Here is a 26626-nt window from a genome sequence, read left to right on the forward strand (position 1 = left end):
GCCCTTTGACTGGGATTGGTTTTGCTCTTAATTCATTATGTCATAAAATAAAAATGCACATAGAGCATCGGCAAGTACAATATGATTGGACATGTGTTTTGCTTCATTTGCCATTCTTAAATTCAACTAATTTAAACGCTGAGACTTGACATGCTGATGTGATAAAAGTAAGACATATCTATCATGCAAGAGTAAAGAAATGTACTAGTTTAGATGTACTGTTATATTTCATTGGTCTTTCATCTGAAGCCACCTGTACTGTAGGTAAGCTGCTCTGGTATGTCCATTATTTTACCCACAGGTTTACAGCAAAACAAACATTTGATAAGATATTTTGTGGCAGTCGGCGTTGTCCTGGATCACAGGGTTCACTATGATACAATATTACGTCTGTTTCAGCCAATGCTTATCTTTATAGTTTCTCATTGATTTTGTGTAAACCCTTTACCACTTGAACCCCATTTTTATACTTTGGCGTACAATGATTGCGGAAATAGCCGATCTACAAGCTCTCGGCACATAGCAAAATGAACATTTCTGAAATTCTGTAACGACCAGCCCAAAATTGGAACACTGGCTGTGTGTGTTGAGTGGTTAAACAGTTTGACTACAATCTTGTTCAATTTAAATTAATTCCTTCATAGTTTAGCCACCAGTGTCCAGATTTGTGTGTCACTGTAATGGAAGACGGGCTACTCTATTTCAGTGGTTGTCAACCTGTGGGCCTGGACCCATGGATCATATATCACACATATAAGTGTCACTGTCAAGAGTTTGGAAGTGCTCGTTTTCAACAATAATGCACTGTCCTGCTGCCTCCAAGCCTGGTTAACCACTCAACCTTGAATCACAAGGAGGAGTGGTAAAGCAGGGCTGTTGAGTGATTTCCAACAAGCGCTTCCAAACTCCAATTCTCCTTGCTGCTCAATGTTTTGCCACTGAGTCCAGATGAGGAGGGGTGTGTCCGGGTGGAAAAGTGATGCATGCGCATACTCTATACTATAAACATTTGTCACACATTGGCCAAATTGTCAAATATGACCAAAGACAGAGGCAAAACATATATACAATCTGAAAATAACAAGCTCGCAACAAAATATGATAGCTTGTCAGGGGGGAAAGTCCCAGTTCAAATATGATTTTTTTTTGGGGTGGGGTCCCCAGTTCAAAGATGATTATTTTGGGATGACACGGCCTGAAAAGGTTGATAACCACTGCTCTAGAATACTATGACTATTATGTGTCTGAAGAGGTTTGTGGTGAAAGTGTATGTATGATGGTGTGTATTCTACTTATCATGTGTACGACTATAAAAACCATGTTAAAAGAGTTATTTTATAAAGAAAACCTGGTAAGAAAACATGGCTGTGTGTACTGGAGTGTTGTTTGTTTCAGACCATAGAAAGGAAAGATTCACAGTTAAATTGACACTCAGGACTTTACTGTGTACTGGGAAGTAGAAGCAGGAAAAAAAGATCAAAGGTAGATGAACATTTCACAGTGTGTGTGTGTGTGTGTGTGTGTGTGTGTGTGTGTGTGTGTGTGTGTGTGTGTGTGTCATCTCTCTCACTACTTGTAACTTAAGATAGCATGCTATAATAATTACCTGTTTACTACATAAGAACTCAGACATCAGAATGCCCATCAAGTACTGTATCTCCACATTATTATTATTTGCTGCACACAATTTAAACTGATGGTACAGATTAAACATGTATGTATGGGCAAATGATTAAATGGACACCTAACAATTGTAGGAAGGAAACATCAAACCAAGGTACTAGCTCTCAATAAGGAAAACAGAATAGAACAATAAAACCCAAAGCTGACTCAATTAACAACTTAAAACTATACTCCAGTATATGCCTCTACTCAAGTTTCCCAACAAATTAATTAACTTCCAGCCTTCATTCTGCCATTAGTAGGCCTACAGTTGTGCGACCCACAGCTAAGGGTCCTTTGAGGTTCCAGGTAGTCCCCACCTAAATAAGGAAAATCACTCAATTTTGTAGATCAGGTATTTTAGTTAAACATTTTGACAAATCTTGACAGCTCTTCTCTCAGAAGAATCAGAATCAGCTTCATTGTAGTAGCTAGAAGTATAGCAGTCATAAATAAAGCAAAACAGGTTCTAGATCTCAAGTCACTTCACACCCTCTACTGTTCCTTAGTCTTGCCATATTTCCATTACTGTGCTGAGGTATGGGGTAACAACTACAAAACATCAATTCATTCACTTGTCATTTTGCAAAAGAGGGCAATAAGGACTATTCACAAGGTTGGTTATCTGGAACACACAAATCCACTTTTTATACAATCAAATTCACAGACATTGTAGCGTACCAGACAGCAATAACAATGTACAAAGCCAAGAACCATAAATTACCGGCAAATATTCAAAATCTGTTTCATGATCGGGAGGGAGGTTATAATCTGAGGGGAGAACTCAACTTTAAAACTTTAAATCGTAATACCACATTGAAAAGTTTCTGCATTTCCATTTCTGGTGTAACACTTTGGAACAGCTTGAGCGAGGAACAAAAGCAATGTCCAAGCATCAATCAATTTAAAGCAATGTACAAAAACATGATATTTTCAAGATACAGGGAGGAAGAAAATTGATTTCACAAGTACTCAAAATATATTATATTTATGTATATTATATATTATATTATATTTGTGTAGAATGTTTTGTTATATGGGTATTAAATTGTCTATATATTAAAATAGACAATCTTTGGATTACGTATAATATGGATGTATGTGTAACTGAAAAGTAATTTCAGTTAAAGAGGGGTGGGAGTTTATAAGTTTTTACTTCTTCTCACTCCTTTTCGGATATGCTTAGATTTATTTATTGTATTTTCCTTTTATTTCTTCTTGCTATTTTTTCTGTTAACTTTTTTATTTAAATTATTTTTCATTGTGAATTGCAAGGAATTGTTCTGTTTATTGGCATATTCGAAATAAACATGACAAACAAATTGTCACATCACAGGTTTACAGAAGTAAAGAAGCGGGTGGAATTGGTTTTGTGCATCGTATCGTTATTAAGAAGGGGGGGAAAGGAGAACAATTCAAACACATCTACATATTTACATGGTAGGCTACAAAAAGGTGCATGAGCATAGCAGCAGATGTAACAAATTGATAGACAATAGAGATAACAAATCGTATGTATGGGGACCCTGGCCTAATGCACTGGTATCCCTGACAAGTGACATCAGAGATATCGGTTAGACAGTGAAGGAACTAGTACAATTTATTTTTGGGGGGCCCTTTAAGTTTAAACTGCTCAAGGCCTAGAGTATATATACTCTAAGCTCAAGGCCCCCCTGCTTGTCAAGAGTATATATACTCTAAGCTCAAGGCCCCCCTGCTTGTCAAGAGTGTCAACAGAGGGTTCACCAGAGGGGGGCGAACGAGAGCTCAATTCGCTGCAAAAAAAAACCCCACACACACACACACACACACACACACACACAGAGTCACACACACTCGATGGTGCTCAATTTGTCAAGATGTCGTCGCTGGAACAGAGGCTCTCGCGAATCGAGGAGAAACTAAAGCAGGAGAATGAAGAAGCTCGCAGGAGAATCGACCTCAGCATCGACATGAGTCCGCAGAGAACACGTCCGAGGCCAAGTGAGTGTCCTGGGCTGGCCGGGGGAAGGAGACCGACCATCGGCTTGTCCGAGACTGAAAGCCCGTAAAGGAGAGGGAGAGAGAGAGAGAGAGAGAGGCGGAGGTGAAGGAGTGGGGGTGTTCATCAGGCTTCATTCGCAACGAGCGTTTTAGCTCGACAAAAAATGACGTGTTTTCAACTGGAAAAGTGTCACCTTTTTTCATTTAAAAACCTCATCGTTTGTGTCGAGCGACACGCTCGCGCGACAGTCTAATAAACGAAGCCTCGGTTGTGCTGCTGTTGTGGCTACGATGCTAAAGCAGCTGCTATAGCAGCTACATAAACAAACAGCCTGCCCTGGATGATCGTTTTGTTATTTTTAAACGTAACAAGTCACTCGTCTAAATGAACGAGAGACGCTTTCCGTTATGTATACGCACGTTCTGTCGAACTGCATTATTGTCATGGATTTATTGGTTAACCTCCAGGTCTTAAAATGTGTTTTTTGGGGGTAGCTATGTGCTGGTCCAGCCAAACATGCTATTTAGCTAACTGCTGGCTAATGGAAGGCCCGTGTCAATCTAGCAGTTTGTTGTTTTTCTTTTGTTTCATTTTTTGTTGTCATATAATCGGCGTCCCATTTGTTTACCACTTTACCACGCGCCTGTGTGTTGTAATTATAGACAGTTGTTGTGGTAGAATAATGTCCTTTCCCGTGTTTTGAAGTGGTCTCAAGTTGACAGCTAGCAGCCAGGGATATCTGCAGTATGTACTGTAGCGTTTGCTACTCTTGTCTTGTTAAATGGCAATGCAGGTTAGCTGCTTTTAATGACATGCAATGCAAGTGTAATGCGAAATGGGAAGTTTAATACATTGCTCTGTTCACTCTATGATTAGCCTGTTTTCTAAAGTTGGAAATGAATTATGGTGGAGGTGGTGGGCCCGTTGAGTTGTCTGTGAGAAACATCCCACTGCCTTTGCCAGGTAGTTTGCGTGTGGTATTTAACGTGCCCCATCATCATCAATCAAGTTTGAACCATCCATGAATTGTTATAATTGTCATTAAGATCACTATCCTAATATATTGCAAGTGTAACAAACGATTAACAAATCACAACCGTGCGAACTGAGAGGTGCAACTATACTTTTATTGTGATACTGTAGTTACTGTACTTGTACTGTATGGTACCGTTAAGCCCGAACCACACCAAAGGGTCGACTCGGGACAAAACTGTTTTTAAGGTAGACCTCACAAATGCAACTCATTGTTTAGCTTAAAAACAATGACCCCGTATGGTTTGGGCTTTATTGTTGGTTATAATAGTTATAGTGGTCAGTGTGAAAGGCCCTGTAGGCTGCTCAACAGTGTCACTTTAGGTCACCCAGTTTAACTGTTCATACCCCAAACAGACATACATAGGGACATAGAGTCATAGACACATGGGGACACACGCGGCCAGTCATTGGAGCGGTGCACCGCTCAATAAACGTTTTACAGTTGCTAATAATAAAAGATATGGATCCACACTTTACCCCTTTTGGAAGAGTTTCTGACACCGATCATCAAATATGTCTAACGCAATCAGAGGTTTGAGACTTTTGCATTGTTGTTCTTATGCTCTAACGCTGGAAAGATTCATGTTTATCTGGGCATGTTAAGGAAGATGGAGAATGGACGAGTTGCTCAATGTCTGTTGTGGATTTACAATGAGCTGTGTGTGTGTGTGTGTGTGTGTGTGTGTGTGTGTGTGTGAGAGAAATATCCACTCATATTTGCATTTTACCATATGTTAAGTTGGGAGTGTGTGTGCGACTGTGCATGTGCGTGCAGGACGCACGTGTATGTAATGGCAAACAGTGCAGTAATGTGTGGCGTGTGTGTGTGTGTGTGTGTGTGTGTATATTTTCTCTCCTCTGTCCAGTCATCGTGATCCAGCTCAGTCCTGCTCCAGCTCCTTCCCAACGTGCAGGTATCACTCATCCATCATCCAGCTCTCTCTGCCACTGCACCCCTCTCTCCCTCTCTCTGCCACTGCACCTCTCTCTCTCTGCCACTGCACCCCTCTCTCTCTCTGCCACTGCACCTCTCTCTCTCTCTGCCACTGCACCTCTCTCTGCCACTGCACCCCTCTCTCTCTCTCTGCCACTGCACCTCTCTCTCTCTGCCACTGCACCCCCCTCTCTCTCTATCTCTGCCACGGCACCTCTCTCTCTCTCTCTGCCACTGCACCCCTCTCTCTCTCTCTCTCTCTCTCTCTCTCTGCCACTGCACCCCTCTCTATCTCTATACCTCTCTGCCACTGCACCTCTCTCTCTCTCTCTCTCTCTCTCTCTCTACCTCTCTCTGCCACTGCACCTCTCTCTGCCACTGCACCTCTCTCTCTCTCTCTCTCTCTCTCTCTCTCTCTCTCTCTCTCTCTCTCTCTCTCTCTCTCTCTCTCTCTCTCTCTCTCTCTCTCTCTCTCTCTCTCTCTCTCTCTCTCTCTCTCTCTCTCTCTCTCTCTCTCTCTCTCTCTCTCTCTCTCTCTCTCTCCCCCTCTCTCTGCCACTGCACACCTCTCTCTCTCATAATCTCTACCTCTGCACCCCCTTCTCTTTACCCCCTCCACCTCTCTGCCACTGCACCTAGGAATGGGACGATATGAAAATGTCACACGATTATTGTGGCTAAAATAATTGCGTTGAGCGCGATATTATCGAGATAATCAAATTATTTGATTTGTGTACAATGAAGTAAGAGCGTAGCACATGCGCACTTTACATGTCAGTTTGATCAAGTAGCCTATATATACTCAAGCCTTTCCAATTGATCCAGAATGCTGCAGCTCGATTGGTCTGCAACCAGCCAAAATTCTGACATGTATCCCCCTTCACCGCTCCCTCCATTGGCTGCCGGCAGCACAGACCTACAAACCATCCCACGTGCTCGGTCACTAAAAACGCCGGGACAACGAACGCTCCACACGTCCCAAACTCTTATCCCTTCTGGCTCCAACACTATGGAACTGCAGACTCGCACCCAGTCTGAACACCCACCTCTTCAGACTCCATCTTAGCCTATGCAAAGGCTCAACTTATGTAAGATAGCATTTTATGTAGACATGGCAATGGCACTCTATAGTTTATACGCATAGTTAGTTTCATTATATACATATTCCACTGGTAGGTTCTTAGTATACGTTTGATTCTTGATGACTTTTTTTTATTTATTTTTTATGTATTTGATCATGTATTACTATGTTTTGTTCTTGCTTAGGCCTACTGTAAATTGCTCTGGATTAAGAGCATCTGCTAAATGCCTAAATTGGTTTAAGTGGTACTGAATGAAATTGCTCAAAACAAACTTTATCCTAGTGTATGACGGAGGACAATTTCCAGACTAATTAAAATTGTCTCTGCGATACGATTATTGTGAGCAGTTTTTTATCACGATAAAAGACGATAGCGATTATCGTCCCATCACTAACTGCACCTATCTTTATCTTTCCCCCCTCCATGGAGGGAGTATACCACCCTTCTATCAACTATTACAACATCACTATCTAGTCCATTTCGAACAAAAACAATAATTATAGTAGCCTTGCCCATTTGTTCCTCTTATTATTTATATATTTTATGACCTCTTTCAACTTGCTGTGTTGTACACACAATGTGTGTAAGTGCCCTCTTTTGTTTCTTTATGGCACCGGAGTTGACAGTTCGTTTCTCTGCATTCAACAAACAAAACAAAAATACTGTGTCTCTATGTGAGACTGTCCAGATATTCTGCTACCAATACGACTCAATACGATAGTCATAACATTCTGGGGGGCCGTTCTAAAGACCTGGATTAACCCTTGTTTGGCTTGCTACACATTCACCAACTATTACAGCCTGCTCTCTCATTTATTTTAAATGATGAAGAGGAAAAGACTGTAAAGTGTAAGCTTATCCATGTGAACCAAATGTAGGCCTGCAGTTATTTGCAGTTGTCACCCTGTCAGTCTCACCTCCTTTCAAATCTCATCTTCTCTCCATCTTTCCATCCTCATTACTCTTTCTGGGTGCCAGTGTGTGGCAGGGCAGTCTGTGTGTGTGTGTGTGTGTGTGTGTGTGTGTGTGTGTGTGTGTGTGTAAATAATTGTCTGCATTTGTGTGTGACTCGTGTGAGATTATTAACCCTCGTTTTATTGGAGTGGAGGCAGAGAATCACAGTGCATGTGGCTTTCTGCACGGCAAGTTTTTTTGTTATCTCTGTTATGTTTTTGTATCACACAGTCTCTAATCCTGATTGGTCCTCTCTCTGCAGGAGTGCCATGACCAGTCTAGGTCATTTCTCTTTCCCTCATTTCGTCTTCTGACCACTGAAGACCCACTTTACGTGTGTCTGTCTGTCTTGAGTTTAACTTACTTGTGTGCCTGTTTGGCGGCCCTCGTCTCTGACTGCTACACCACATTTTCTCTCTCAGCGAACAGTTGGATGTTGTTTGTCGGTTCCTCCTCCTCTCGTATTTATGGCAGCACTGGCAACAGGCGGCGTTGCAGTGCCCATGTGGCTGATGCATGTGTGAGCATTCTCTCATGTCTGTCTGTCCTTCTGGAGGCAGCTGTGGAGATGTGGCGATTGGTGACAGTGACGGTCTGAGTTTGCCTGTGTACAAACTAACCCCTCTGAAGTCTGAACTAACTGATTCTCTTCTGCAGGCTTATGGATCCACAGGTGACTACAAACACCCACTGGTACTCTCACGGAGGAGAGATACCAGCTGGCCTCTTTAAAAGAATATAACCAAAGCATGCCATGGTCTCTTGTTCATTTTTTGGCTGCATTTGGCTTGTGTCTTGAACTTGTATAGTTTATGATGGTCTTGACTCTTATTCCTGACGAAGAGGTCTTGCCTCTTTATTCTCTGTTTGCCACTGACCTGCTGTCTGAGCGTTTGGTTGCATGACGGGTCGATGCTAATACTTGATGGCTCATGGCTGAGTGGTTGGTTGTCCTTTAACCAGACTAAATTGTTTCAACATTTACTACCTGCATTCGAGAGTCAAATAAGCAAGTTGGACTAACTCTGCATCCTGGTATTGAACTTCAGGTCGAGTAGAATTTGAGGATGTATTAGTTTGTTTGTTTAAAAAGAAAAAAAAAATTGAGGCTCTATATGTACCAAAATGTGCAAAAACATTCCTATCTACGTTTAGATTTCTTCTTATGTCAGTTGGATAGATGTCCAGCCAGGTCTATTAAAGTCATGTCTAGGGAGGAGCTATCATAAGTGGGTTGCTTTTAGTCTTGAGAGGAACATTAATTCAGGATATCAGTGCAACAAAAGGGCTGTAATGGGATGGAGGGGTCATACTCTGTTTAAGTATTATGGATCTGGAATGCAATAAACAAGGCTGTTCACCCTCAGTCAGCAAGCATACTATACTGATGGAAAATAAACATCATACTTATAGATTCACATCTTTCTCATTCTCTGTACTATATGGTTAGTTGCTCTCACCCTCTATAAGTAAGATGCAAGCTACAGTACGTACATCACCAAAACACAGAATTATAGCATATAGCGTACCTGGCTATCTTCTAGGCTCCTTCTTTTTCTTTGTGTAAAGCGACTTTGGGTAGAAAGAGATGTTAGAAAATCGCAATATAATGAGCTATTATTGCTAGAAAGAAAGAATGTATTAGTGACAGTTACAATCTAGTCTTTTCCTGGTTCTCTAGCTGCCGCTGCGAAGAGACGGATTTCAGAAACCTATTTTGGTATCAGAAAGTGAAAAAAAGAAAAAGTTAAACGTCAAAGGATAAAAACAGTTTGTACTTTCTCAAGCACGTTGGCTTTTGGTGTAAAGCCCAAATTCTCTTTGTTCCACAAGTCTAATTGCTTGTTTGTCCCTGTAGCGCTCCAGCTGCCCCTAGCCAATGATGGAGGGAGCCGTTCGTCATCGTCAGAGAGCTCGCCACAGCACCACAACTACCCCAGCCGCCCACGACAGATGCTCAACCTGCCCACACCTCAGTATGGCCTGCAGAAGAGCCTCGAGAAGTATGTACATGATAGGCATGTGTGAATATCGTCGCTGTTGGGCAGAAACATTTTATCTCCATGTTTACTCTATTTATTAAAGACATGGAGAGACGTGGAGACCCCTGTCATTGAACAAAAACTGATGGCAATGATTACTAATACTATTTGAATATCGAGCTTGAACCTTTTCACAAATAAATAATTTATAGAGAGAAGACTTCCGCACACCCGGCAGGCAATTTGGAGCAGGTGCGATGATGACAAAGAGTATACAATGTGGAAGAAGGGACATCCGCACACTGCCACTTGCTAGTTCAGAGCAATTTTATTAATTGAGCAACGTTTCGGTCTTGCGACCTTCCTCAGGCTTAATTCAAGAATGGGCTGACATTGTCACTAAATACATTTCAGGAAGTGTAAACAACCAATCAAAATGCATGTAAATTATCCAAACAGATAACAGCTGTGAAGAACCTTGTCACGTGACTTGAAGGTGCAGTGTTTCTGTGAACATTCCTCATATATATATCATTGAATTTATTTTATTTTAATTGCAATGGTCATCAGGCCAAAGCCTATATGTGGCATGTGCCTAGACCACTTGGCCAGCGGGAGCCCCTAATTTAACTACCTTTAGGTGCGTTCAAGCCTGAAGATATTTGTTTCTATACTTTTGAATCACTTCACTTTGGTTGCGCAGATCAGTCCCTTCACTCGTGTTGCGCATTGATTGCCTGTAGACACCATCATTTAACTTTGGCAGTGTAACCAAATGGGCCTGTTCGTTCACACTCTCCCTCACTCAGATACACACACACATACACAAACACACAGAGAGAGAGACCCTGACTGAATGTGTGTTGTGTGCTTAGCGCGGAGATAGACCAGAAGCTACAGGAGATCATGAAGCAGACCGGCTACCTGAAGATTGACGGCCAGGTGAGATCTTCCCCTCACACTCATGCTACAGAATAAGACACACGTAGACCTTGACACGGAGTCATTATGTGAAGCAAATCAGTGTGAGCCAGAAGTCAGAACTAAAAATGAAATTGAAAAAACATGTCTTTCTAGTCCAGTTTCAGGCTTTTATTTGTGTAAGGTCCAGGAAGTAGCCTACTGTATTTCCACGCATCCTATGTGATGCGTTTTTGTCTCAAACAAGGTTCTTTCTTACACCAAATCCAATTTCTTTTGTGTGTAAAATTACATATTTACCACATGTGTTTACTCTCCTTTTTTTTTGCTGTGTACAATAGTTTTCTTTCAAATACGATAATGTTAAGCCTCCGGTACGATAATTCAACATTTCCCATCTGGCAACACTGCTGAGAATGATTCTTGATTTTTACCTACAGTATGTAATGTATTGCGTTTTGACTGTACTGTACCTGTTTGCCATTATGCAGCGATATCCGGCTGAGGTGACAGACCTGATCAGTGAAGGGGAGATAGGCAGTGGAACGTGTGGACAGGTTTTCAAAGTGCGCTTCAAGAAGACGGGCCACGTCATCGCTGTAAAAGTAAGACCCTTCATAATCCAGTCACTGTATCATCTAGCCTCGACCAGCGCGGTGGCTAGTAAGACCCTTCATAATCCAGTCACTGTATCATCTAGCCTGGACCAGCTCGGTGGCCTTGTGGGTTGAAGTAAGACCCTTCATAATCCAGTCACTGTATCATCTAGCCTCGACCAGCGCGGTGGCTAGTAAGACCCTTCATAATCCAGTCACTGTATCATCTAGCCTGGACCAGCTCGGTGGCCTTGTGGGTTGAAGTAAGACCCTTCATAATCCAGTCACTGTATCATCTAGCCTGGACCAGCTTGGTGGCCTTGTAGGTTGAATGTCCGCCCTGAGACTGGCAGGCCGGGCTTCAATCCCCTGGCCGGGTCAGACCAAAAAACGGGACTCAATGCCTAGGGCTGTCACTATTACAAATATAAGTTGACGGTCACACAAATAATTGCGATTAACGATTTTATTGTGTTTTTGAACATTGGAACAAAGAATGAATAAAGAATACGTTTCTGGGCCCAGGCCGTAGCGTAACGGTCTGGGCACCGGACTGGTGATCCAGTCGCAGTGTGCCGCGGGTTCGACTCCCGGACCCGACACGGCCTTTACTGCATGTCATCCCCCCATCTCTCTCCCGTTTCCTGTCAGCCTACTGTCTGTCCCTTCAAAAATCAATAAAAGGCGTAAGCCGCAAAAAAAAAATCGTAAAAAAAAAAAAAAAAATACGTTTCTGTTTGCCTGGTAATCAAGAAATGCACAGGGCATAACTGAAATATACAAAGAAATTACTGAATTTTTTTTTAAAGGTTAAAGAAAATGCGGAAATGGCTATTTCAGCCTCTTTTTAACGTATGAAAATGTTTCAACATGGAAACAATTATGACAGAATAATTGCGACTATCTCAAATAATTGCGATTAGACAATTACGTAATAATTGTGACGGGCCTACCGATGCCTCCCTGCTGGGCACTCGGCATAAAGGGTCCCTGCGACGTACTAGTGTCATGTACAAATATTTCTATCATCTTTGTCCCCAGCAAATGCGCCGCACAGGAAACAAGGATGAGAACAAGAGGATCCTCATGGACCTGGATGTTGTATTAAAGAGTCATGACTGCCCATACATCATACAGTGCTACGGCGCCATAGTTACCAATGTGAGTATACACTTGCATGCCAATGACACTGTTATGCTTAAACCAAAGTGAGTAATATAGCTGGCATACTCAAATAGAAATCTTAAATGTCCAAAAGAATGTCCATATACTCATGTATATACATGTACTGGAACTACAGCTAACGTATATATATGACTGTTGCGTATGCTGCTCCTGTGCGTTGTCTGCGTTTTGTGCATGTGCAGACGGACGTATTCATCGCCATGGAGTTGATGGGGACGTGTGCCGAGAAGTTGAAGAAGAGAATCCAGGGACCTATCCCTGAGCGTATCTTAGGAAAGATGACTGTAGCGGTAAGTGGCTCACCTACACACAACAATGGTTACAGTGGGTGGCGGGAATTGGAAGGTTTCTGGTTCAATCCCTGGTTCCTCCTGCCTTAGTGTTGAGGTGCCCTTGAGCAAGACACTCCCTAACTGCACCCGAGTATTTCTGTACCTTTCAGTGGGGCGGCATTGGCTCAGGAGGTACTGTAGATCGACCGCTTGGGAACCAGAAGGTTCGCAGTTCGATTCCAGGATCCCCCAGAGTTAGTGTTGGAAGTGTCCTTGAGCAAGACACTGACTGAACCCTTAATTGCTCCCGATGAGCAGGTTGGTTCCTTGCATGGTTCCCTCACAAAAGAGTGGACACACTTCCAAGTCAGGCAGACGTGCAGTAGGTGCCAAGTGGGCAATATTTAAATGCAAAAGAGAATAAAACTGATAAATAAATAGTAACAAATCATACAAAAGTATAATAAGTAGCTTATTGGTAATGAATAAAACACAATTAGGGATTTATAAAGAGTCAAGTGAAGGCATTTTGCCATTTGAAGGTCACAGCCACAGACGATTTTCAATGTATTGAAATGTGCTGCGTTTGTTTGTTTTTTTTGTCTCTCAGATAGTGAAGGCGTTGCTGTATCTGAAGGAGAAGCACGGTGTGATCCACAGAGACGTCAAACCATCCAACATCCTGCTGGACGCTAAAGGCCAGATCAAACTCTGCGACTTCGGCATCAGCGGACGCCTCGTCGACTCCAAAGCCAAGACTCGCAGTGCCGGCTGTGCTGCTTACATGGCGGTGAGTAAAGATGGACACAAGCAAGAACCATGTCATTCACATCACACATCATTTTTATACACTCATGATACAAACATACTTATCTGTTCAACACCAATTTATTTATATCCACAAAACATTAGAGGTAGTTCACAACCGACTGCAACACATCGTGTGGGAGTCGACATGTCTTGTGTGCGAAATCTAGTAATCTAGGGAGCTATAAATATTCACAGCCATTCCTAGTGGTTAGGCCGACTCGCATGTAAATTACGTGCAAGTGTGAAATTCCGTGTGAGTGTGCTCAAAGTAGTAAAGGTATTCTCTAGTGCAAGTTCCATGAAAATTGAGATGTGTAAAATCTGAAGCAGGTGTGCATGAAAATGAACAATTCTCAACCAAATCAAAGCATATGCCCTTAACTGGCATACGTACGTTCAGCAACGCCCTGCACATTCACAAAGACAAATCAACTGAATTTAAGTTGGCACATAAAGGGGCTGTATTCAAAGACAAACTGGAACTGGATGTGGATGGCAAATGCACAGGAACATATTTGACATGTTCCAAACATTTAGCAGAGATTAAGGGGTGCCATCTGTATGCTGTAGCTTTGCTGTCGGGTGGAGCATTTCTTCCCAAACACCAATGCACTGAAGTGCAAACTTTGTAAATGAAGAAGAAACAAATGAGAATAGGCTGTAGTCAAGAGAATAACAAAGAAAAAGTCACATAATCGTACAATGATAACAAATATCCCTATTATGCAAGCACAGAGTAAACATATTTATATATTGTGACATAATTAACCCATTAAGTTCTGAAGCCGATTCTAAATCTGGCTTCTACATCCTAACAGTTGCTATGTTGCTATATTATATCAGTGGTGCTTTCATGTCAAATGTATTTGGCCACCAGGGTCCCCCAGAAGCAAAGATTTGAGTCACTTTTAGAAATATACATCAAAGATTTGATCCGATTTTCAAGACTTTTCTGTCTGTCTGTCTGTTTTGTGTCCTTTTGCAGCCTGAAAGAATAGACCCTCCAGACCCCAGTAAGCCTGACTATGACATCCGAGCAGACGTGTGGAGCCTGGGCATTTCTCTGGTAACTGTTGTTTACTTGATGCACTACATTGAAACTACTATTACTTTCATCTTGCCTATTACATTTTAGTATCTATGGCCCTCATTTATCAATTGAGTGTAAAATCTGCCCCAAATTTGAGTGTAGGTTTCGTAGTACACCCACGTCGCCACAGCATTTATAAAGTGATCGCAAACAGCTGATCCTTCCTTAAAACCCACTTATTGCTAGATTTAATAACATCTTATTGTGCATTGGGCCAGATCTGGCGACTTTTTGAATGACGATAGAATAATGTGCGATATGACCACAATGTCACGAAATATCTCATTTTAAAGCTGCACATCTCTAGTTTACACAGAAAAAAAAATAATGTTCCTAGCATGTTCCATCGTTTACTTATAAGCATTTTAGTACACCTTGGTTTGACTTATCACTGAAACCAAGGTCTACTGAAAAGCTTATAAGTAAACGATGGAACAAGCTATAATCATAATTATTTTTTCATTGTAAAGTAGTGACTTGGAGCTATAAAATGAGACATTTCGTGACATTGTGGTCATATCTCACATTTTCCGATTGCCATTCAAAAAGTCGCCAATGCTGGCCAATGCCCCATTTCTTCATTCGTCATTTTAATGCAATAAGAGGGATCAGCGATCTAAATAAAATACATGACGTTTTACTTTCATTTTCAAATTAATACCCAGAAGTGCCACCAGATGGCGGGAACGTTCCATTATTCTGATTTCTGCAAAAGTGTCAAATCTGGCTAAATCACTTCCTGTCAAACGGAAGTAAACAAAGGAGGCTAATATGACCCCTAGCACATAGCTTGGCTGTCCGGATTGCTAAGCTAACATTAGCTTTTTCATAACTTAGTCAGATTAAGCTTAAAAACGGCCAGGAACATCCCAAAATATACATTTTTTGCCGCGGATCACATAGAGACGGCGCGCGTGCACGATAGTGCACGATCGCGCGGGTTTCGGCCGGTTTTTGGTAGATTACATAATTATAATTTTTTTTAAGTAAAAAAAATCCATTATTTTGTTATAATAAGACGTACTGACAGGGCAGTACGTCTACTACGCAGATAACGTCATTGGCCAAGAGGGATTTGTTGATTTAACACGCAAATAACGTCAATGGCCACTAGAGGGTTAATTTCGTTCTGACGGTAATAAATGTGACGGCTGAAATCTATCTGGCACGCCCTATGAAATCAAGCCTCGCCCTCGTTTTTGCGACATGAACAACTGCAATTCGACCTGGAAACCATGGTTATAGGGGGAAAAAAAGTTTCGCCTCACCCCCCTCTCTCATACACACACACAGACGCACGCACGAACACCTGCATGAATTAAATAAAGCTGTAGGCCTACCCTGTCTGTTTCCCTCTCACCTCGCTTGCCTTGCTGTCATGTCCACGCACGCATGCACCTACCTCAAGGCTACAGGAGGCATCGCATCGCAATGAATGGAATACGTTTGTAGGCTAGGCCTATATTAATTTTACCCATTCGTGCACGGCGAGTGAGTGAGTGATGCCTGCATGAGAGATAGCTATAGCATGTCGTCAAGGCAGTCATAATCAAAGTTTATGGAGTGATTTGATCATTGATGAACGAATCATAAACATATGGATGGAGGCTTGTATGTGTGCTGGTATGTGCTGGCGATGTGCACGCCGCGATCCCGTCCTCCCGAAAATGATCTCGCTTTTATCTGAATGACTGTCAGCACTTATTTAAATGGTGAATGATTAAGCCCCTTACGCCTATAGCCTACAATTGCAAATAGGCAAGCTGTATGCTAGTCATTGGCACTTGGAAATAAAGGCGTGCAGTCCATTTATGCCTAAATATTTCTTTTTATAATATCACAGGGATTATATAGGCATCTGATGTCACAGGCATGCGCGCCCAAATCATCTCACAAGTGCACTCGCATATACAAGGCCAGTAAAGCACTGTTTGATTAAGCACAAACTAGTACATTGTAAACATGTTATATTGTTTTGAATTGTGCTTGCACACATTGAAATATCCTACCAATTTCATATGACATGCCTTTAGAAAATATATAATTTGTATGTATCAGTTTTATACATTTTATGAGTGAAAGAATATGTTTAGATGCCTGTGACAGCCGCTCCGCTGTTCTACGACAGAAAAACTGGTCAGGACAAAGCGTACGTCACGTGATCTTTGTCCTGGCTCACGTTCAAGGTTTTGCGGAAATGGTAAATGCGTGCACCCATATTTTGGCGTACGCCGAGTTGATAAATGAGGGCCAATGATTCTAAAATATAGATACAGAATCAATTTTTCTAAAATGTCGTTTACTTTTCTCAGTAGATTAACATAAGAGTTGATCAGATATGCTGGAGTAAACCAGCTATTTCTGCTTAGTGGCCTTGTGGTTAGAGCAGTAGTTTTCAAACATTTTTTGCTCGGGTCACACCTGTAAATATCTTTCATCCACCATGGCACTCCTGAATTACATTGTTTATAGCACATTTTGTCATATGAACGGTACGTAAATATTTAAATCTTTCCCCCAAAGATGCAGTATGTCACGAGGAAAACTGGAGAGAATATTTGTTTCCATTAGGACTGAGAGAACTTTTATACTTGGCGTTTAACCACTTAAACCCCAGCATTCTTATTCTGGGGGGAACATTCACCCAAAATAGCCAATCAACGCTAAGGAGAGAGGCTTCTGGATCCATTTGATCACTGTACCTGTCACTTCTATGAAACTCTGTGTCTGTGCTACCTCAAACTGAAATGAATCAGTGGTTTTCAACCTTTTTCATATCAAAGCCCATTATCTATTCGCTATTTGAGCCAGGGACCACCATTTGATGCGATTTTGACTCTCAGACCCAAAACTTGGGTCTGAGAGTCGCTGTATTGATGCTGTATTGATGTAGTACCATAGTAGAGATAAAAGGCAAACGTTGATCAAAAATAATAATCGTGTAGACTTCTTGTAACTTCTTGTTTAACAATAATCGTAACTCTTGAGCATACGATTCATTTTCACTCTAAAAAGAGTTTAAGATCTATTTACTATAGATGTATCTATTTAGCTGGGGGACCACCTGGAACCCCCTCAAGGACCACTGGTGGTCCCTGGCCTGGACCACTGATTAAAAACCACTGAAATAAATAATAGAGCAGAGTGGAAAAGAGAGATCATAGTGGGCTTGGGTTTGTTCAGCGATGTTTGAACCACAATGCTTGAACCTGTACAACCTGAACAAGCATGACTTGAAGCATGACCTGAACAAGCATGACTTGTGTTTCTGTCCCAACAGGTTGAGCTGGCTACAGGACAGTTCCCCTATAAGAACTGCAAGACAGACTTTGAGGTTCTTACCAAAGTGTTGCAGGAAGACCCTCCTCTGCTGCCCCTCGGCATGGGCTTCTCTCTCGACTTCCAGTCCTTCGTCAAAGACTGGTCAGAAAACACCTCAAAGCCACCTTCAATTTATTATCAAATTGTATTATTTTCCAAACGTGTGTGTGACATGTATCTCCCCAACAGCCTCACAAAGGATCACAGAAAAAGGCCAAAATACCTCAAGCTTCTGGTAAGTCGCATTTTTTGAGGGGCAACTCTATGGGATTTTGTTTAGAGCACTTATGACGTGAATCGCTTGCCAGCCAAGTCTATGGACTTTGAGGATATTAAGATGTTTGTTGAAAGCACTTATGACGTAAATCATTTGCCAGCCAAGCCTATTGACTTAAAAATGTGGCCAATATAAATGAAGTGGGTGCCCCTTCACTTCACACATTTATTACTGATAAGTGATCAGCATTGTGGTAGTCAGAACAGGTTCCATCCGATACAGAGTACGCTTCTCTTCTTAACCGTTTGACTTGGCGCCCTCCTTGCGTTGCAGGAGCACAGCTTCATCCGGCGCTATGAGGTGCTGGAGGTGGACGTGGCGGGTTGGTTCCAAGCGGTGATGGAGCGCACAGAGTCGCCGCGCAGCAGCCAGTGTTACAGCCACCAGCACCAGCTCCACTCACTTTTTAGCAGGTAGCCTAGTCTGGCTGTTGCCCTGCTCAATGTTGGCTCAGCCCCAGCGCTAGCCTAGACTAGCATTAGTTTAGCCTAGCCTAGCGTTAGCAAAGCCTAGCGTTAGCATTACCCGTCTGTCCACCCGGGAGCCTGCCACCTGGAACCTGTTACAAGGAGAGAGGGAGAGCGTGAGAGATGGATGAAGACTCACCCGGTTGGCTCTGGACAGACGGATGGATTGATGGGTGGAGAGATGGACGGATGACAGATGGATTGATAGATGCGTTATTGGTGGTCTTATTTAATTTGGACAGACAGACATGGGGCAGAGGGAGTGGGGGAAAAGCACACTGTAATCAGTCGTCAAACTATATCATGGCATGTTATATTACATCACAGTCTATATTCACACAGTGCATGTATAGCCATACACGTTTCAGCTACATTCATTAGACACAGACCTATATGTATGTTTACATATGTTAAATACATGAATACTGTCTGACTCCAGTAATTATCCTAGTGTTGGATTGGTCAACAGAGTAGTCATTACACACTGGAACAATGCATCTGAAAAGCTAGCTTGTGTGAGTTCTTTTTTAGCCTAGTCTCTAAGCAGTTTTATTGTATGGTCCAGTGCAATTTTAAGTTGTCAAGTGTTTATGCTTTTAAACAGGCAGTATGTTTGTGTCCTGAGTGTGCACATGTATATCCAGACACAGTTGTTTCTCTCAGCCATAATGCCTTTATCAACTTCACACTACAATTCTAATACACCATTAGATGTTACAATTAACACTTGAACGGTATGCTATTATTTTTAACCGTAGGGTTTTAAGTAAGATGTAGTTAATATGATTATCATTGGCTTTTAAAAATATACTTTTGTCTAGCAGCTGTGCAGTTGGGGAAAACGGTGGGAAAATGCAGAAAAAAATAGTATTGCAATTGAGCTTTGTAGAGTGTAGGAGTGGTGAAATTATTTATTTTTGTTCAAAATGACTTGAGTGGAACTAAAAGAGTGTTGCGACTGGCAAGATGTGAAAGGATACAGACGAAGAAGTTATTAGGGTGGAGGTTGTATGAACACGACCAGCTGTTGCGTACCAGGAATGTGGTGAAGGCTCAGGCAGGTATATCGGAAGGGAAGAGAGAGGCTGTGTGTTTATTGTCAGCTGTGTGGGCAGCATGTAGAAAGTGAAGTGCAGGACGGAAGAATAAAAGATTCCATTGAGAAGGCAAAGAATGGGTGCATAGATTTGACAAAAAATACGACTGTAGTCGACCGGTGGAGCATCTCTTTAAACTCTTTTGTTCTATAATCTGTTGGTTCTCACTCAACTTCCTATTCCCCTCTGTCGCCCTCTGTTGTTCATTGCAGTGTATTGCTCCACTGTGCCATCGGACCAATGCAGGTAGTTGACAAAGGCTGGGTGTCAAGAGCACTGGAGAACTAGCTACACACATGAACGCTGTGTGGTTTAGCTTAGTGTCCACACTAAGAGAGGACGTTATAGTGTCATCTGATAACTGAAGTAGGTCTACCACTACCATGAATATGGCCCCAGGTCAGCAGAGAGCCCTTCTATGAATGAATGAAAACTAAAGTTCTTTGCTGCCTAACCTCTTACAGGAACACAGCCTGATAGATCTACACAATCATATCTCCCACTCTTCCATGCGTGCACCAAGCCAAATCAACAGAGAGCTGACGGCCAATGATGAGAGCATGACGACATTGGAAGGTTATTGAGAGAGCGAGGCAGAGCGGGAGCATTGAATGTTGACCGATGGTAGGACAGGACAGGAGAGGATGGAGTGAAGCGAGAAAAGGAAGAGAAAGTAAAGAAAGTGTGCTGGAAAGTAGAAGAGAGGTCAGACTGAAGCTGAGAACAATCTGGACGGCAAGAAACTTGTTTGTGCATGCGTGCGCGTGTGTGTGTGTGTGTGTGTGTGTGAGAGAGACAAAACGGTGGCCTACATTTTTCAGGGTTGCCAACTTCAGAAGCTAGCTGAATATTGTAAAAAAGCTTTTGTGGTGGTACTTACACCAACCTACCAATTATGAATTTAGCCAGTGACGTAGCTTCTTTTTTTGCTGTTCAAAGTACTATATTATTTATTTACATTGCTACTGCTGCTATATTTTTTTATTGCTTTAGACGCTGCTCTCAATTATTTTTCCCCAAAGGAACAAATGCTTTTTCTTTATTTTTATTTTTTTAAACCAAATAAGTGAAATAATGCAATGTCTACACTTTACCAAATACAAATAAAGCAAGTCTAAAGATGGCAAAGGAAAGTAAGGAGTTGGAACACTTGTCAGAGAAGAAGGTGGTGTTTAGTTAGATGAACAAAACGGGCTGGAACCAGCCAAATTACTAACTCACTAAATACATACACACTTCACCTGAAATCTAACTATGTGTGTGAAAGTACTTAGCCATTAATTAATATCACATCGCACTACAGAACTGTACAGTGTATTATATTGGGGGGGTGGGTAGCCTGTCTGTCTGTCCACTCCAGATCTATAGTTGACCTCTACCCTTAGTATATTCTAGTTTGCGAGGTCACCCATGTCAGAATGAATGGCATATCCCACCACTCATCCGTTGACGCTGTCTGTCTGTCTGTCCATCCGTCTGTCTGTCTGCAGCTGCCTGCAAGCTCGTCGACCGTACACACCAAAGGTGTCCACAACGAAACAAAAAATATGAAAGAGCATTGTTATTGTTATGACTATTGTTATTGATATAATTCATTACTATGATATATATACAAAACCTCTCTATAGCTAGTTTGGGGGTGGGGGCGGGGGGCAAAGGAGGCATATTAGGAATAGCTGTGTGTGTGTGTGTGTGTGTGTGTGTCTGTGTGTAATATGCAGGGCGAGACTGGTACTCTTGACACTCAATTTGGAGCCAAGCAATCAGCCCAACAAGTTGTCTATTCTGTCCCATGGTTGATTTTTACAACGCCTCTCAAAGTAGGAGTAATGATCTGGGACCAGAGCATCTCTTCAGAGGCTTTTCTAGTGAACGTTGCTAATTTGAGGGCCACCTTTTTGCCAATCTGAATCACAATAAACTAAAGTGTCCATTATGGTCTTGTCTATATAGATGCTATTCAAATTCTCGCTGATATTACAATTATTTAAAATGTGGATATGTTGCTTGGCTCCTTCAGTTGTACTGAATACTACCAATCATTTGGTCACTTAATTTGGACTTAAATGTCTTTGGAGGCAATATGCGTGATTTAGACCTTCTGGCTTTGACAGCCCATACATCCAAACGGAAGTCCTATCTGGTTGTATTGAACAACGTTAAACTCAACAAAACATTGCAGTTGTATGGAAAGCTTGAATTAACCTCATATCTGCTATCTATTGTTTTCTTCCTAAAAATCAACCATAGACAAATTATGCTACTTTCTGTCAAGAAATTCCATGAAGGTGATTCTGTTTGGAATCTGGAATCTAGATGAGGGAGGTCAGGTGTGTCCCGGTGGAAAAGTGATGCATGTGCATACTCTATATCTGCAGTCCTAGTATAGTGATTCTCAAACATTTTTGTGTCGAGGAACCCAAAATTCATATGCATTAGGTCACGGACCCCCTTTTGTGCCAGGTACCCTATAAGAGAAGATATTTGTTGCCAGATTTAGTACAGAATTGTACAACTGTCTATACTGTAGATGGGGAGATAACAGTGGATGGTGAAGAATGATCTTGATGGTCATTCTTATCATCTAGCCGGTGAAAATATAAGATCTTCCTTATTTTGCTGCATGGGAACCCCCTCAGTGACCCTTTGGGGACCCCACACTCTGAGAACCACTGTCCTAGTTGATACCTGATGGCCTGTTAACTAGGAATTTAATTTCATTATAGTGCTTCATTGAGTGTCTTGAGTAGCCGGCACTAACCCCCAAAATGTCCCCTAGAGCAGGGGTCCCTAACCTTTCTATTACCACAGACCGGCTGACCCTTCATAAAATGTCCCCTAGAGCAGGGGTTCCTAACCTTTCTATTACCACAGACCGGCTGACCCTTCATAAAATGTCCCCTAGAGCAGGGGTTCCTAACCTTTCTATTACCACAGACCGGCTGACCCTTCATAAAATGTCCCCTAGAGCAGGGGTTCCTAACCTTTCTATTACCACAGACCGGCTGACCCTTCATAAAATGTCCCCTAGAGCAGGGGTTCCTAACCTTTCTATTACCACAGACCGGCTGACCCTTCATAAAATGTCCCCTAGAGCAGGGGTTCCTAACCTTTCTATTACCACAGACCGGCTGACCCTTCATAAAATGTCCCCTAGAGCAGGGGTTCCTAACCTTTCTATTACCACAGACCGGCTGACCCTTCATAAAATGTCCCCTAGAGCAGGGGTTCCTAACCTTTCTATTACCACAGACCGGCTGACCCTTCATAAAATGTCCCCTAGAGCAGGGGTTCCTAACCTTTCTATTACCACAGACCGGCTGACCCTTCATAAAATGTCCCCTAGAGCAGGGGTTCCTAACCTTTCTATTACCACAGACCGGCTGACCCTTCATAAAATGTCCCCTAGAGCAGGGGTTCCTAACCTTTCTATTACCACAGACCGGCTGACCCTTCATAAAATGTCCCCTAGAGCAGGGGTTCCTAACCTTTCTATTACCACAGACCGGCTGACCCTTCATAAAATGTCCCCTAGAGCAGGGGTCCCTAACCTTTCTATTACCACAGACCGGCTGACCCTTCATAAAATGTTCGGACCGCATTGTACCAAAACACTGAGGACAGTTGACTGGCAATGATTGAAGTACCCACTACTATATTATTATTATAATATCACAACATAATGTTATATCATTGGCCTAAATGGAGTTAAATCAACGATGACGATGAGGTGGAAAACTTTAGTTAAACTTGCAGAGTGACACATTATTTTACCTGGCTTAGGTTATACTTGAATATTGACATGAAATAATAATCCTGTTTAGTGTTTCATTAGCACTAGCATGTCTGTGACATCACTGACAAATCCTTGGTATCTTCATGCGACGAGTTTACTTTTCACTGCCGTTTGGAAAATCCTGGCTGGTGGTGCAAGGTTAGATTCCTGGAATTCCCTTCTCGCGGACAAGCACCGGTCTGTGTACCAGTGGTTGGGAACCTCTGCCCTTGAGCCAGTCTCTCCTATACAGTTTCTCTTGTTTATTCACAGACACACACTGGTTAGTGCTCTGTTTGTGTTTATTTAAGGTTTTGAAACACTTGATGGTGCTCAGGTGGCCCCTCGTTTGCTTTTTACTAAGACTGGCTTGACTGTGTGTGTGTGTGTGCATGCATGCATTCCAGGGACAATAACAAATAAATCGATTGGAATACTAATCCTGCCTTGGGATACCATCAGTGCAATGAGCAGTCAATACAGGCACACAACCACACACAAAATGTATAAACTTAATGTACCGTTCTAGACAGCAATGCTGGCTACTGCCAATAGTGGCTTTATGTGTATGTTATCTTGGCAGGTGCAAGGCCAGCTCTGTAAAAAAACAAAATTATAGAAAAGTAGTTGTTAGTGTGTACCTGCGTTGTGCCTTGGCACTGAGGGGGTGTGTGTGTGCGCGTGTGTGTGTGTCATAACCCATCTGTAAAGTGAACCAAATATAATTTTCACTATGCAGTCATTCAAACCGCATCAGCTCGCTTCAATGGAAAAGCCTCCTGTATATACACATAATGGTGACACTGGAGTCAAATGTAAGACTTTTTCCTTTGAACTCCAACTCCTCCCCTTCGCTGTGTTTAGTAACATCACGCCTTCAGCTAATTCACAGAGACGGAGCCGACCGAGGGACAGAGTAGTGGATGTGTTTTGAATGAGCTGACAAAATATTTAAGGATTGTATTGGGGGGTCTTGGGATGGGGGCAGAGTTGTGTTTTAGACTCTCTTTGAGTTTTTGTAGTTTGGGAGATCTACATAAATGCTGTAATTAAACAATATCAATTGCATCTTCACCGCTGTAACTGCCATTGACTTTAAGACAAAGGTTTTTATTTGGGGGGGCGGGGGGGCACAAAACTATTTATGATTTTTACACATTATATATTCTGTATTTCTTTTTATTTTCTTTACAAAGATGTTGAATTACGTACTTCAGAAAAGACACACTTTTGCCTTTTTATGTTCTCTCTCAACTTGTTATTTGCAATATTACCATTTTCACTTTGGACCGTCACTAGTTAGCGAGCGAGAAGGTTGACTTACTCTTCTCATTAGAAAATAATGTCTCATCTTTGTTAGACCATGTCATTAAGTTTTGTTTCCCTTCACATACTGTGTGTCTTTGTTTTGATAGAATAGCAGCGTGTGTGTGTGGAGAAGATGGAGTGGCGAACGTGTTGGAACCTTTATATCTTTGTCTACCAAAAGTCTTTATTGATGACGATTATTACCTTTTATTTTTGTCTATTGTGTTTTATTATTATGATTACATTTTTATTGTATTCAGGGCAATGACGCCAAATTGAACAAAGAAATTGCTGGACTGAGTTCCTGATAGGCGGGATGGTGTGCTCAAGAAAGTATGGTCATTCTGTCGATGGGTCATCTTTTAATGGCAAGTTAGAGCTGTCCCTTTTCACAGTGCTCCGCTCACCTCCCCACACACTGTGTCCTAACTGTACACACATACACACACATACATATATGTGTATGTATGTATATGCTTAATATATAGTATATATAAATTATATATGATCATTTATCATGATTGATTTTCTTTGTTTTCCCAGTTAGGGTCATAATTGGCTATTTGTGTGCTGTTCATTCTGTTCTTTTACATCCCAGCCCATCCTAGCTTGATGGCCCCAAACTTGTAAGCGATTACTTTTGTTTTGACACAGTGGGATGGAGTGTAGAGCGATGAATATTGGGTAGACAGAAGGTGTATGAAACCTTATTTCTTTTTATGTCACAGTATTTTATCAATCACAAATCTGTGGCTTGCAGAGAAAGAAAACGATTTGACAGTGTGTTTTTTTCACTGATATTTATTTATTGGTTGCCTGATTTTTTGTTGTGTCTTTGTTTGATGTTTTGTTTTGTATTTTTTTTTTGGGGGGGGGGGGGGGGGTTGGAAGACACAATGTAGAATAGATGAATAGTCTTTGGCATTTTGCCATTCTATACAGAAGCCAAAATAATTAATTCAGCCATCACACTAACAAACCAGCTATACAGTTATGTCAAATACAGGTTTAGATAGACCTGCTGTATAAGGTACACTATCATTGGCTTGTGTATAAGGTGTTGGTCAGATCTATTGAATGTTTCCCAAGTCTATGTCATTCACTGTTAGACATTCTACTCATCTGCCCCAAACAAACTGGGTTCATGGTAAAATACGAGTAGTCACAGCATGGTGTAGATATTTAGTGCTTTGATAATACTCCTCAGTTAGCTTGTATAGTTTCAGTTTGAGACTTGGATTGGTGTTAATACGCAAGTGCTGAATGCCAGCTACAATCCTACAGCGGACTAGACATTTGAGGGTTTCTTTCTTTTTGGTGGGTATTTTGACTTGATGACAATTACTATTATTAGGCTACGAAGTGTAGTGATTGGCGTACTATTAACCTGCACTGCCCGTGAAAAATCAGCCCTGCTTTCAAAAATGTAAAGATTTGTTAGAGAACGGTTGCTTGTGCCCACACGGTTTCTAAATGCAGTTCTTAACTTAGATTGCATGACTTGCTATAGTTTGCAGGGTGGGGGTATAATGTATGTAAAACACAGCTTTTCGTATGTATGACACCATGGATATGTTGTCTTGGCCGTTGTATCAATCTACACAGCTTTACTGTCTCACTTTTCTTTCCCTCTCCCCTCGGCTGATTTTATTTCCCCAATCTCATTTCAAACTGAATAAATGCCATTATATTGTGAATACCTCAGGATTTTTTTGGAGAAAAACAAACAATAAAAACACTTAAAAATTAAATAAATAAAAACTCATAAAAATTTGTTGTGAATGTGTGCTTATTATCACTCATGCTTCTCATATTAAAGAATGGCACCAAAGAGTCGTAATGACGAACATTTTCAGCAGATGGCAATCATAACC

At 41.7% G+C, this 26626-nt stretch overlaps 1 protein-coding gene across 2 annotated transcripts; it reads left to right on the forward strand.

The window, feature by feature from the left end:
• Positions 1-3483: 3483 nt before the first annotated feature.
• map2k7 (mitogen-activated protein kinase kinase 7) lies at positions 3484-20470 on the forward strand. 2 transcript variants are annotated; one of them, XM_083765142.1, is made up of 12 exons: positions 3484-3645; positions 5548-5595; positions 9510-9654; positions 10509-10575; positions 11046-11159; positions 12192-12311; positions 12518-12625; positions 13218-13397; positions 14403-14483; positions 17788-17930; positions 18018-18063; positions 18379-20470. In XM_083765142.1, exons 1-12 carry the CDS (start codon positions 3522-3524, stop codon positions 18520-18522), a joined length of 1320 nt encoding a protein of 439 aa, XP_083621268.1. In that variant the 5' UTR covers positions 3484-3521; the 3' UTR covers positions 18523-20470. The 2 variants fall into 2 exon arrangements, with proteins under 2 accessions (XP_083621268.1, XP_083621269.1); XM_083765143.1 differs by lacking the exon at positions 5548-5595.
• Positions 20471-26626: the final 6156 nt, after the last annotated feature.

Source organism: Protomyctophum parallelum (genome assembly GCF_964188405.1).
Source record: "Protomyctophum parallelum genome assembly, chromosome: 5".
Classification (NCBI taxonomy): Eukaryota; Metazoa; Chordata; class Actinopteri; order Myctophiformes; family Myctophidae; genus Protomyctophum; species Protomyctophum parallelum.

Excerpts from the sequence above, each read along its gene's own strand:
- map2k7 (XM_083765142.1), top strand. The coding sequence starts at position 3,522 with ATGTCGTCGCTGGAACAGAGGCTCTCGCGAATCGAGGAGAAACTAAAG. Across the intron at positions 5,596-9,509 it reads AGCTCCTTCCCAACGTGCAG|CGCTCCAGCTGCCCCTAGCC; the intron begins GTATCACTCATC and ends TTGTCCCTGTAG. Across the intron at positions 17,931-18,017 it reads CAGTCCTTCGTCAAAGACTG|CCTCACAAAGGATCACAGAA; the intron begins GTCAGAAAACAC and ends TCTCCCCAACAG.